This window comes from Austrofundulus limnaeus, unplaced genomic scaffold (assembly GCF_001266775.1).
Source record: "Austrofundulus limnaeus strain Quisiro unplaced genomic scaffold, Austrofundulus_limnaeus-1.0 Scaffold0, whole genome shotgun sequence".
NCBI classification, from domain to species: Eukaryota; Metazoa; Chordata; class Actinopteri; order Cyprinodontiformes; family Rivulidae; genus Austrofundulus; species Austrofundulus limnaeus.
This window is the reverse complement of record NW_013952402.1, coordinates 10,006,705-10,019,051: the sequence shown is the minus strand read 5'-3', so window position 1 is coordinate 10,019,051 and position 12,347 is coordinate 10,006,705. Positions and strand designations below refer to the sequence as shown.

The 12,347-nt window shown below is 37.0% G+C and overlaps 1 protein-coding gene across 1 annotated transcript in view; it reads right to left on the bottom strand.

The window, feature by feature from the left end:
- Positions 1 to 12,239: 12,239 nt before the first annotated feature.
- LOC106521424 (polymeric immunoglobulin receptor-like) overlaps positions 12,240 to 12,347 on the bottom strand; it is a 1,256-nt gene continuing 1,148 nt past the window's right edge. Inside the window, exon 4 of the mRNA XM_014014354.1 lies at positions 12,240 to 12,260. Within this exon, the coding sequence (XP_013869808.1) occupies positions 12,240 to 12,260 (21 nt within the window). The remainder of the gene's footprint in view (positions 12,261 to 12,347) is intronic.

Here is a 12,347-nt window from a genome sequence, read left to right as displayed (position 1 = left end):
TGGGTAAAGTAACAAAAAGTAAATAAATAAATAAATAAATAAATAAATGACAAATGTTATTTAGTGGCTGCAATTTGAAACCATGAGATGATGCCTCCTTCTGCCTCCTGAGAAGTAGGAAGAGCAGGAAGGCAGAGAAGCTGTGTCAGCTGTCAATCACAATGCGCTGGTGCTACTGTGGTAAAGACAAAATAAAATAAAACAGTGCAGAAAAATGGATTTGAWTTATGCAGAATGTAATGGAAATTATATCAAAGAAACAAAAATGCAGCTAAACAAAGACTGGGAAATGGGTGAGGTCAGTGAAAGGTGATATTCATGAAGAAACTTGCCAAAGTTAATTTTCATGTTTTCATGAAAGGAAGCAAAACTGGAAGCAATGCAAACTGTTGATTCACGCAAGAAACTCACAGCTCAGAAAGCTGCCTGTCACATGCACATCAGCCCTGTTTATAAATTTACTACATCATTGTTTAAGCCACAGTGTTCAAATGTGTGAAAAAAAGTAGCAGCTTATACTCCAGAAATAACATAACATTTCTCAGGGTAGTCTGTTTTGCTACAGACTCAATATGCTCTAACAGCGATATAAGGGTATACATTTTAAGTACAATCTCAGGTACAGTTCACCTCAAACACTAGTTGTAAGTCACTTTTCTAACTTTCAATGAGTGCTGTATATCATATAAAATTTTTTACGTTTTGTTGTTCCTAATAGAAAAAAAAGCACTTTAAAGGGCTTGAAAATGTTGGTATGCCTCTGGATTTTCCTAAGAAGACTTTGTGTCACTGGCACTCGCTAACACGTCATTGCCATCAGCAAGTGTTGGCAGGTATACCAGTGGTACATATGATATTTTGGTTGAGGACGACAGACTGAAACATTGTCGCCTGCCGTTGCCTTTCAGTGGCAGGCAATCATGTCTCCAGAAAAATGTAGGCCACTGTGAACAATTAATGATATTCAGTTGAGGCCAGTGGCTGATAACATTATGATTAGGGGCCAATAACAGCCTTGATTCCACATACTTGTACATACAAATAAAAGGTAATGTACATAGGATGAATGTAATTACTTTCCTGTAGGTTTTTCAGTAACAGTTAGGTGTACTGGCATCTGGAAGTCTCCTTTGACACAATAATACCAACCACTGCTCTCTGCCCTCAGTTCACTCAGTCACACTGAATACATTTCCAATGCTCGTGTTCAAGTGTACTCTTGTTCCATCTGTTAATCCTTATTCTTTTGTCACACATTCCTTTCCCACTTTACACCATTTCATCTCTCCAGAGGTAGTGTAGTAACAGTTTATGGTTATATTTTCCCCAGTAAATCCTGTCTCTGCCTAATTATCCACATACAGACTGGGTGTATCTTGATGGCGAAAAAGCAGAACAACAAACTATTGGCATCATTTACCTATCTGGATTCTCACAGATCTTGTTGTGGTGCAACAACAGTCTCAGCTTATAACAAAGTGTGTATGATCCAGGATTTGAACCCATGTTTTTAAGTTATACCTTTATTTATTGAGCTGGCAAATAAAATGAACAGTGAACTTATCAGTGCTAAGATTTTTTTGTATTAAAACATCCTTGGATTAAAAATGACCTCAAAAAACCAAGTAAAAATTTACACACTAACTAGAAACCATAGCACTAACCTGCATGAAGCCATACCAGACTACCTTAAATCCCACACCTTCACAGGTACAGCCATTTAATGTCAGTCAAGATACAAACAGGCAGAACAGCGCTCACTGACAATACACAGTACAGCTGTGTTACACTTGTCATCTGTCATGTTTTTTTGAATATTTTTATTGCATTATGTGTGTGTTTTTAACCATGAACCCCAGGAAGAGTAGCTGGGTGGAAGCTCAACAGCATCCTAAAGAATAAACAGGAATCACACAAACATCTACATGTAAAATCAAAACGCTATTTAAAAATACTTTTTTTTACCTGGGGTAATTGACAGATGAAAGTAACTTCCATCATCAACAACTTGATAAATATCCACAGCACACCAATAATGAGCATCTTGATCTGTCAGCTGTTTTATAGTCACAGTGAAAATTAATAGATTTTTATCATCAGCAATTGAGTACTTTCTGGTATCATGTTGTGAGTTTGTTGCAACTGATTTCAAGCAGGAATTCCAACTGTATCCTTCACATAAATATTTCACAAGATTTCTGTATTGTTGGCTGTACAAACAGGGAATCGAGATTGAAGCTCCAGCCTTCACTGATACTTTACTGACTGTACGTATGCTGTTAATTCCTGTGAAATAAACACAATATATGTTTCAGAGTTAATGCCAAGGAAGTGCATTTTGTCATATTTTGTCAGCTTCCTATGATAAACACCTAACTCACTTTCTGTGGATACACAGAAAACTCAACTAACACCATGATATTTGTTTTTCATGAAAAACTTGAAAAAACAAGCTAGGCGATTATTTTAGGAAGGTGATGAATTCACACTTTCAGAAAACATGAAATGAAACCCTTGTTGTTTTGTGCAAAAAGTGATGAAACTTAATTTTAGCCTAATAGCACAAAGAAAAKAAAATGCCTGAATATTATGAGCACAGAGTGACTGACCTGTTATCAATGTTAGAATGAGAGGAACAATCAGAGGAACAGCCATTTTGGTGTGTGAKCAGTAATAAGAAGAACTGAGGCACTGCAGAACTGACTCTCTCCTTCCTGTTGTTTTTTTTAAAGATGTTAGCGCCTCATGGTTTATAAAAGGCAACCCTCTAACTTCAATCTACTGTTATTTCCTGTTTGTTTGATGTCTCGTTCATGTCCTCAAAGCCCAGGTCAACAAACAACACAGAAAACCTGTAATACTTCACTTTGACCAATTGTGTATTTTCATAGCAATAAAGGAGAGAAAAAATGTGTTGTTACGACTCAGCATTTCAACCAAAGCAGAACTCTCGTTGTTTGAGAAGTGCTTAAGATGTTTCTTATTACCTAACGTTGAACCAACATTTTGCAATAAACAGGAAGCACTGTTAATCAAAAGTGATGYTTTGACATTAGTTAGAGCAGTGGTTCCCAAATTTTTTATCTTCTGACCCACAAAATATCCATGGCAAAAACGTGTGACCCCAAATATTACTGGTCTGAGTACACAAATGTCATTAATAACCCTAAAAACACAGGCTTTTTGACAATCTAAACAGCTTGTACACAAATATAAATACTTATTTTTACTTATTTTGTGTCCTTGTAATAATTATAGGGAAAATATTACATCAGAAATTATTTTATTACCCTTTAAATTGATTTCTGGAGATTATCCAAGGTGCTTCATGACCCTTAATTGGGTCCCAAGCCCAACTTTGGGAACAAAAGTGCAGTGGTTCACAAACCTTTCAGCTTTTGACCCACAAAATAACAGTAGCAGAGACCTGTGCCCCCAACTATTTTTGGATGATAAACATTTTTATCAGGTCAATAAAACATGGGCATAGTAACAATATTTTTATACTACATTTATCCATTTTAAATAAACTAACCTCACTCCTTTGTAACAACTAAGGCAAAAATGAAATTAATTCCAAAAATGTTTTCAGGAACCCACCTTGATGTTTTGGGACCCCACTTTGGGTCCCGACCCCACTTTGGGAAACACTGAGCTAGAGGATCTAAATATATATTTTTTATKTGTTCCCTGGTTTTGACTCTTGTCAAATCACTCCACAGAGTGTGTGACATAATCACATTTACAGCGGGTAAAATAAGTATTGAACACGTCACCATTTTTCTCAGTAAATATATTACTAGAGGTGCTAATGACATGAAATTTTCACCAGATGTCGGTAACAACCCAAGTGATCCATAAATACAAAGAAATCAAACCATAAATGTCCAGAAATGAAGTTATTTGTAATAATGTGGAATGGCACAGGGAAAAAGTATTGAACACACTTACTGAAATTTATCTAATACTTTGTACAAAAGCCTTTGTTGTCAACGACAGCTTCAAGACGCCTCCTGTGTGGAGAAACTAGTGGCATGCATTGCTCAGGTGTGATTTTGGCCCATTCTTCCACAAACAGTCTTCAAATCTTGAAGGTTTCGTGGACCTCTTCTATGAACTCTGATCTTTAGTTCTTTCCATAGATTTTCTGTTGGTTTCAGGTCAGGTGATTGGCTGGGCCATTCCAGCAGCTTTAGTTTCTTTCTCTGAAACCAACTGAGAGTTTCCTTGGCTTTGTGTTTGGGCTCATTGTCTTGCTGAAATGTCCAACCACGTTTTATCTTCATCATCCTGGTAGATGGAAGCAGATTTTTATCAATAATGTTTCTGTACATTTTTCCACTCATCCTTCCTTCAATTATTTGAAGTTTGCCAGTACCATATGCTGAAAAACAGCCCCACACCATGATGTTCCCACCTCCAAACTTCACTGTTGGTATGGTGTTTTTGGGCTGATGTGCAGTGCCATTTGACCTCCAAACATGATGTGTATTCTGGCATCCAAACAGTTCAATGTTGGTCTCATCTGACCAGACTATATTCTCCCAGTATTACACAGGCTTGTCTAAATGTTGTGCAGCAAACTTTAAAGGAGCTTCAACATGCTGTTTCTTCAGCAGTGGAGTCTTGCATGGTGAGCGTGCATACAGACCATGGTGGTTCAGTGCATTACTTATTGTTTTCTTTGAAACAATCGTACCTGCTAATTCCAGGTCTTTCTGAAGCTCTCCACAAGTGGTCCTTGGCTCTTGGACAACTCTTCTGATAATTCTTTTCACTCCTCTGTCAGAAATCTTGTGAGGAGCACCTGGTCGTGGTCGGTTTATGGTGAAATAATGTTCTTTCCACTTCTGAATTATGGCCCCAACAGTGCTCACTGGAACCTTCAGAAGTTTAGACATTCTTCTGTAACCGATGCCATCATTATGCTTTGCAACAATAAGGTTGTGAAGGTCTTGAGAGAGCTCTTTACTTTTACCCATCATCAGATGGTTCTTGTGTGATACCTGGCCATCATTTGGGACTGAACCAGCTGATATTAACTTGCACTGACAATGGGCAGGCTTGCTTTCTAATTACTGAGAGAGTTCAGCTGGTGTCTTGGCTTTCCATGCCTTTTTACACCTCCCTTTCTTCATGTGTTCAATACTTTTTCCCTGTGCCATTCCACATTATTACAAATAACTTCATTTCTGGACATTTATGGTTTGATTTCTTTGTATGTATGGATCACTTGGGTTGTTACCGACATCTGGTGAAAATTTCATGTCATTAGCACCTYTAGTAATATATTTACTGAGAAAAATGTTGACGTGTTCAATACTTATTTTACCCTCTGTATTTAAACATCTGTCTGATTGTGTACAGGAACTACAAACAGACAACAAAAACAAATTATCCTTCGGGCCCGGATTCACACAAAGCAGCGGCTGTTCAAAGGAATGGGCCAGCACAGATGAACAACATCATCAGGCCGGGATTCTGCAATTTACACTCATCTTCAGGCCAGCGGTCACTCTTTCAGGGATGAAGACGTTCTCATCTTGATAGAGAGGAATGTTGGTTTGAGAGAGGAGTAAAGGAAGTCATTTGTGAAGAAAAACCGTCCATCATTAAACAGAGGTGGAGGCCTTTGTGTCCAGTTGTCCCCCTCCTACAATCAGTGGCAGATGCTGGTCTTTCAAGAAGGGGAAGCTCAGTTTCGGCCTACATCATAAATTGTGTCGGTTTATTTATACACAAATTCTACCCGGTCCTTTTAAAAAAAACGTGAAAATTACTTTGATGAAGTGTTACAATATTGTCTAAAGTATTGCTTTGTTGTAATTTTGTGTGTTGAAATTTGTTAAAAWTTTTTGTGTCCAATTACATTCGCCGTATGCTGACGGTAAACTTTTGACTTGCTGGTTGATTTTATTTTGCCTGTAGGGGCAGATATAAGTGTATATTTCTTTCTGCTCCTTTTCATTCATGACTTCTTTTAACTTACCGTATATGCTCCTACTTCAGAAACAAATCATATTCAATTATTTCAGGAATTAAACAATCAGCTTAAACAGTTAAATAATGCTTCAATAATAAWTTTAGGTGGTGATTGGAACTGTACAATAGATTATTCAGTGGATAAAAATGCAAGAGAGCCTCACTTACCATCAGCTTCTACTTTGTCTGGTGTTATAAAGGAAAGTGACCTTACAGATGTTTGGAGGAAGCTAAATCCAGATGTTAGGCAGTACACATGGGTGAGAGTCACTGATAATAGTGTGAAATGTGTGAGGCTAGACAGATTTCATGTAAATCAGACATATATTAATAGAATTACTGAGCCGAGCATAACTCCAATCGGTTTTTCTGATCATCATTTATTGACAATCAAGATTTCATTAGCTCAAGTGAAGGCCTACCCTCACTGGCATTTTAACATCTGTCTCCTGCAGGATAAAACATTTTGTCAGTCTTTTTCTTTATTTTGGAATCAGTGGAAATTAAGAAAGGGTAATTTTGACAGTCTTGCTCAGTGGTGGAATATAGGGAAGACACAAATTAGAATATTTTGTCAACAGTATACTGCTCATGTTTTTTCAGAAGGAAAAATACTTTGGAAAATTTAGAGAAAAACATTTCAGGATTAGAAAAAGAATTAATTAATGGAACCACAAATAATAATTCAACTTTGAAAGAAAAGAAAGCAGCTTTAGGTAAAATTTTAGGTGAAAAAGCGAAAGGGGCTTTGGTTAGAAATAATATTCCAATGATAAAAGATACAGATGCTCCAACTAGTTATTTTTCTTTTTCAGTTGAAAAAAACAAACAAACAAACCACAAAACTTAATGCTACATCTTAAATTACCAAATGGTACTGTAACAAACAATCATTTGAAGCAAGCGGGATAACACAAGGGTGTCCACTGTCTGGGATGCTCTATACTTTAGCCATAGAGCCTCTCTTAAATCAGATCAGGAAAAGCCTTATGGGTTTTCGGCTTTCTCAAAATGGGATCAATCCAGTTTATCAGCATATGCAGACGACATTACAGTTTTTATTACAGATCAAAAGGATATTCAAATTCTTGAGGAAAAAAATAGAGTATATCAAAAAGCATCTTCTTCTAAAATTAACTGGACTAAAAGTGAAGGGCTTTTACTGGGAAAGTGGGAAGGAAAACAACAGTGTTACCAGCTGGGTTTCAATGGAACAAAGAGGGGATGAAGAAATTAGGAGTCTTTTTAGGAAAAGATAGTTTTCAAGAAAAAAAACTGGGAGGGTTTAGCTGAAAAAATCAGTGYCTGATTGTCTTGATGGAAATGGGTCCAGTCCCAGCTGTCTTACAGGGGAAGAGCTTTGGTTGTTAATAACCTGGCTGCTTCGATGCTCTGGCACCGAACAACGGTATTGGAACCTCCCACGGCACTAGTAAAAGAAATACAAAAAAAACTTGTTGATTTTTTCTGGGGTGGTTGTCACTGGATCAGATCTTCAGTTCTGTTCTTACCAAAGGAGGAAGGGGGACAAGGACTGATTGGACCTTCAAAGTCGAATTACAGCTTTCCGTCTCCAAACTGTACAACATCTTCTATATCATGAAAAGAACCTTTGGGCAGAAACATCTGCGGCACTGCTTAAAAGAGTGGAAAACCTATCCTATGACAAGCATTTTTTTTACTTTTTACTTGCAAAAAAAGTGCATTTAGCATGATATGTCTCCTTTAAATGAAATGGACATATCACAGACATCAGAGTTTTATAAATCGGTGCTTCATGCATGGAGATCTACCCTGAAAGCGAGAAGAGACTCTGCTCAGCTATATAGGACTGTGGGAGAAGAACCCATTTTTCACAACTCCGTTATAAAGAGCAGATTATCAGTACTCAACTCTGGTATGGTGAAGAGAACATTTGTAAGATCCAAGCTGACAAAGTTAGCAGATCTGAGAACAAATGGCCAGTGGAAATCTGCTGACACATTGAGCCAAGAAACGGGGATTAAATCATTACGTTTTATTGAACAACTGCTTGGAGAACTGATTGGTGGTCTCCCTAGTTTTTTTCAGGGGAGCTTTGGAGAAGGAGTCTGAAGAAGACCAGCAGACTTTACAGCTGAAATTTCCACCTTTGTCAGTCTGTGCTGTAATGAAGGAGCTAATGGAAAGAAAATAAACTTTTCTGGCTTTAAAGCCCCCTGTAGCAAAGAATTTTCATAAGTTTTTGAGAAAGGAGTTATATTTAGTGTCTGTAAACGTCTTGAATGAAGAATCTCTGATCGGTGTTGGTGGGTCGAAGTGGTCTGGTGTGTTGGCACCTGTGCCTTCCCCTACAGACAGCTGGAGGTCCCTGTACAAGTCTCCAATAGAAAAGTGTGTTACAGATCTGCAGTGGAGGATTGTGTATGGGGCCGTGGCCACAAACAGACATGTGGCACGATTAGACCACAGATCAGGAAGTCAGTGTTTATTCTGTCAAACTGAAGAAACTTTGCAGCATTTTTGGTTCGCCTGTGCTCGACCCTGTCCACTTTTTAACTTGTTGAAGCGGATATGTACAGGGTTTGATTATGTTTTAAATGACAGGTTTTTTTTTTTTCATTTTTGGACCAAAGTACTTTGTAGCACAGAGGGGAAGGATTTGTTTGATAAACATTTTGTTTGGTCAAGCTAAAATGAGCATTTGGCTTACAAGGAGAAATAAAATGAAAGGAGCGCGTTCTGTTAATGTTGAACTAATGTTTAAAGCTCTGCTAGCAGCACATTTAAAAGTAGAGTGTACATATTATACAGTGATTTCAGATATTGATAAGTTTGTGTCTATCTGGGGAACAAACAATGTTTTATGTTGAGTTTCTCAAGGCTCACTAAGTCTTTGTTTAAAAAAATGTGTATTTTGTTTTTATATTTTATATGAAATGTCCTAGAAAAAGGATGCGTTAAAAGTCAAAAGTCTCTCTCTCTCTCTCTCTCTCTCTCTCTCTCTCTCTCTCTCTCTCTCTCGCAAACTATTTGAAAGGTAACGAATCTTTGCAGTATTGGTTTCTTTACATAATAACTTTAATTGCTGGACATTCAGCCCCTCAGCTGTTGGCCTGCAGTAACTGTGGCCCCAGGAGAAATTTAGTTGATTAGCCCTGCTCTAAGCATTAATTGTCTAAATGTTTATTTTAGAATTTCCAGGCGTGATTGGATGCATAGATGGCACTCAAATTCCTATCACTGCTCCTGCATGAAAAGGAAATCCTTCCACAGCATCAATGTACTGGTAGGCCTGAATAGCGAAGCAATCTAAATCTAACTGACATTGTGATTTACTAACTGTATATTAGTACTGTGAAGATCATACGTGATACAACCTAAATTATCAGTAATGTGGAAGCCAAGCGGCCTGGGTCTGTGCATGGCTCACATATACTGTGAGACTATTCCGAGTGCCAAGCTTGCCTGTGGTGAGTTTGTTATATCTATGTATCATATTTAATTAAACCTTTTCCCCCCTATGCATATAAGAATGTAAAATGTGTCATTTTATGATTCTAGGAGAGTACAACAGCTACCATCTGGGGACAGAGGTTACCCTTGTCAGCCCTATCTGTTGACCCCATACCCGGAGCCAGAGCCTGGACAGCAGCAACATTATAATGTCGCTCACAGCAGGACATGAGCCAGGGTGGAGATGACCATTAGTATGCCAATTTCTGGGTCAGCCCAGGGAGAGCTGGACATCAGAGTGGCTTGTGTTATTCTTCATAACAAAGCCACCATTAGAGGTGAGAACTGCCCCACTTATGACAGAGTTCCAGAGGAAGATGTGCGCCACATTTCTGATATGAGATGACAGAGCAGTTAGAGATGCAGTATGTTTGAACAACTTCTGAAAACCACAGTGCTTTAGTTTCATCTATTTTTTATTGCCTGCAAGTGAAAATGCAAGAGTTAACATTTTGCTAGAAAATTAAACTCTGCCACTGCCGTGATCCCCTCACCCACATTTAACTGATGCTCCAGCACTTGTATTTCTAGTTAAGTCTTCTCTATTTACATTTGTAGGTGTTCTTTTTTGATTGCACAGGTTTCGATTTTTTCCTTCAAGTACAGTTTGTATAGCCGTTTCACAGGAAGCTTTAGGGACAGAAAAATGTTAATGTTTGTTCTGATCACTTTTTGAAAGAATACTTTTCAGAATTTGATAGGTAAAATTTTGATGTTTGGTGAAACTGTTACATGTTWAACAAAAGGGAATCAGTAAGATAACATTTAAGAAGCACTTTATTTTCTGGAAAAGTTGATCAATATAACAGTTTTGAGTAGGTAGGACCCAAGAATGCACACAGGTTCTATGAGCTAAAAAAAAAGAAAAACGTTTTTTTTTTTTTTTTTTAAGTGAAAAAAAAAGGCTGACATGGTACACTGCAAAAAACTGTCTCTCTTACCAAGTTTTAAAATCTTATATCCAGCCAAAAAGTCGTTTTGATCTTGTTTTGAGACTGATTTACTAAACAAGAACTGATTGTGTAAGAATAATAATCTTGTTTTCAGAATGTGTTAGATTATTTGTCTTGTTAGTCTGAAAATTTGACTCAAATTAAGTCAAAGATTTCTGCCAATGGAGTAAGAAAATTTTACTTGGTAAGATTCTTGAAATACTTGATTTGACTCAATTTTTTTCTTTTCAAGAATCTTACCAAGTAAAATTTTCTTATTCTATTGGCAGAAATTTTTGACTTAATTTGAGTCAAATTTTCAGGCTAACAAGACAAACAATCTGACACATTCTGAAAACAAGATTATTATTCTTACACAATCAGTTCTTGTTTAGTAAATCAGTCTCAAAACAAGATAAAAACGACTTTTTGGCTGGATATAAGATTTTAAAACTTGGTAAGATGGATATTTTTTGCAGTGTACACAATTTACATAACTGACCAACATTCACAAGACTCGAGTAGATACAAACAGGCACAGGTGGACTGGATGTGATATAAAACAAAGACTGGTGAGCAAAATGAAACTGACTGATTATAAAGACTGACACTGATGAGAAGATTGTCTGCAGCTGTGACTTGAAAGATGTTTGACCAGTCRTGGCAGGTTGACTGACGAAGCAGAACCTGACTGAGGAGAAATGAGTGATGGCTCTAATGAGCAAACATAAACTAAATCAACAAAATCTCAAGGGACAAGGGTGGCTGTGGTGCTGTGGTAGGACAGTCAGTCTGTGACCAGAAAGTCACAGGTTTGATCCCCCGCCAAGTCATGGARTCCTTGAGCATAACTCCTAGTCCCTCCGCTCCATGCAGAGCACACATTTTGTCCTGGTACATGCATTGTTGACAATACATAGCACAATACATAAATAAGCACAATAATTGCAAAACACAGAAAATGAAATTGAAATAAAAAGAAACAAACAATACTAATATATAAAAATAAAAACTCACAAAATGTGCAGATCATTTAAAGTGTTTAAAAAACAACAAAATATCAGTTTTATTAGGAATATGCAAGACTAGATGTAAATATACAGATTTAAAAACAATATATCAAAAGCTATAAAAATTTATTTTAAAGGTACTTTTTTTTTCTACAAACTTTTTTTTTTGCTTTGTGAGCCATATGGGTTCTTCACTTAGACATACATCCTGTAAATAAATTAGCTGTTTTTTAACTTATTTTCCCATTCAACAATGTTGCAATAGATAAGTTATTCTAGTAAAAATGTGCAAAGCTCACTTAAGCTTGACTTCGGGCATCTTATTTTAGAGTGCTGTAGATCACACTGTTTTCTGGTGCTGCAGTCTATAAAACAAAGAGACAGGACATGACCCACATAGACCCAAAGCTTTTGCTTCACTGACAGATAAATGACGTACAGTATTTTGTGGCTTCTATGAAACTGAAGTCAAGTATATTTGTACCATTTGAGCCACATTGTCATATGTGTTGATGTTGCTGTATATCTCACTTCCTGGGTGGATTTGCTCCTGCTGGAGAACATAAAACAAGAAAAATTGTTTTAGTTATGAAAATTTTCAAATTCAGAAACAGGACCAGGAGTACATGTATCGTCAGTTTAGCTTTTAGAGTTTTTTTTAACCCAATCAAACAAAAACAGACATGATTGTTCACAATGTTTACCTGAATCAGTTGAGGTTGCGTTTGAACAATAGTGCTGTAGAAAATTTCACAATCAGCAGGAGTCTGGGGTTCCTTTGAAAGATGAATTTACAAAAGCAACATCCGATTACTAAAATTTAAATATTGTGTGCTGATAGCTTTATAGTCAATTACATATGTGAATTGACTTCATACTTGTTACCTGACAACAAACACACACACACACACACACACACACACACACA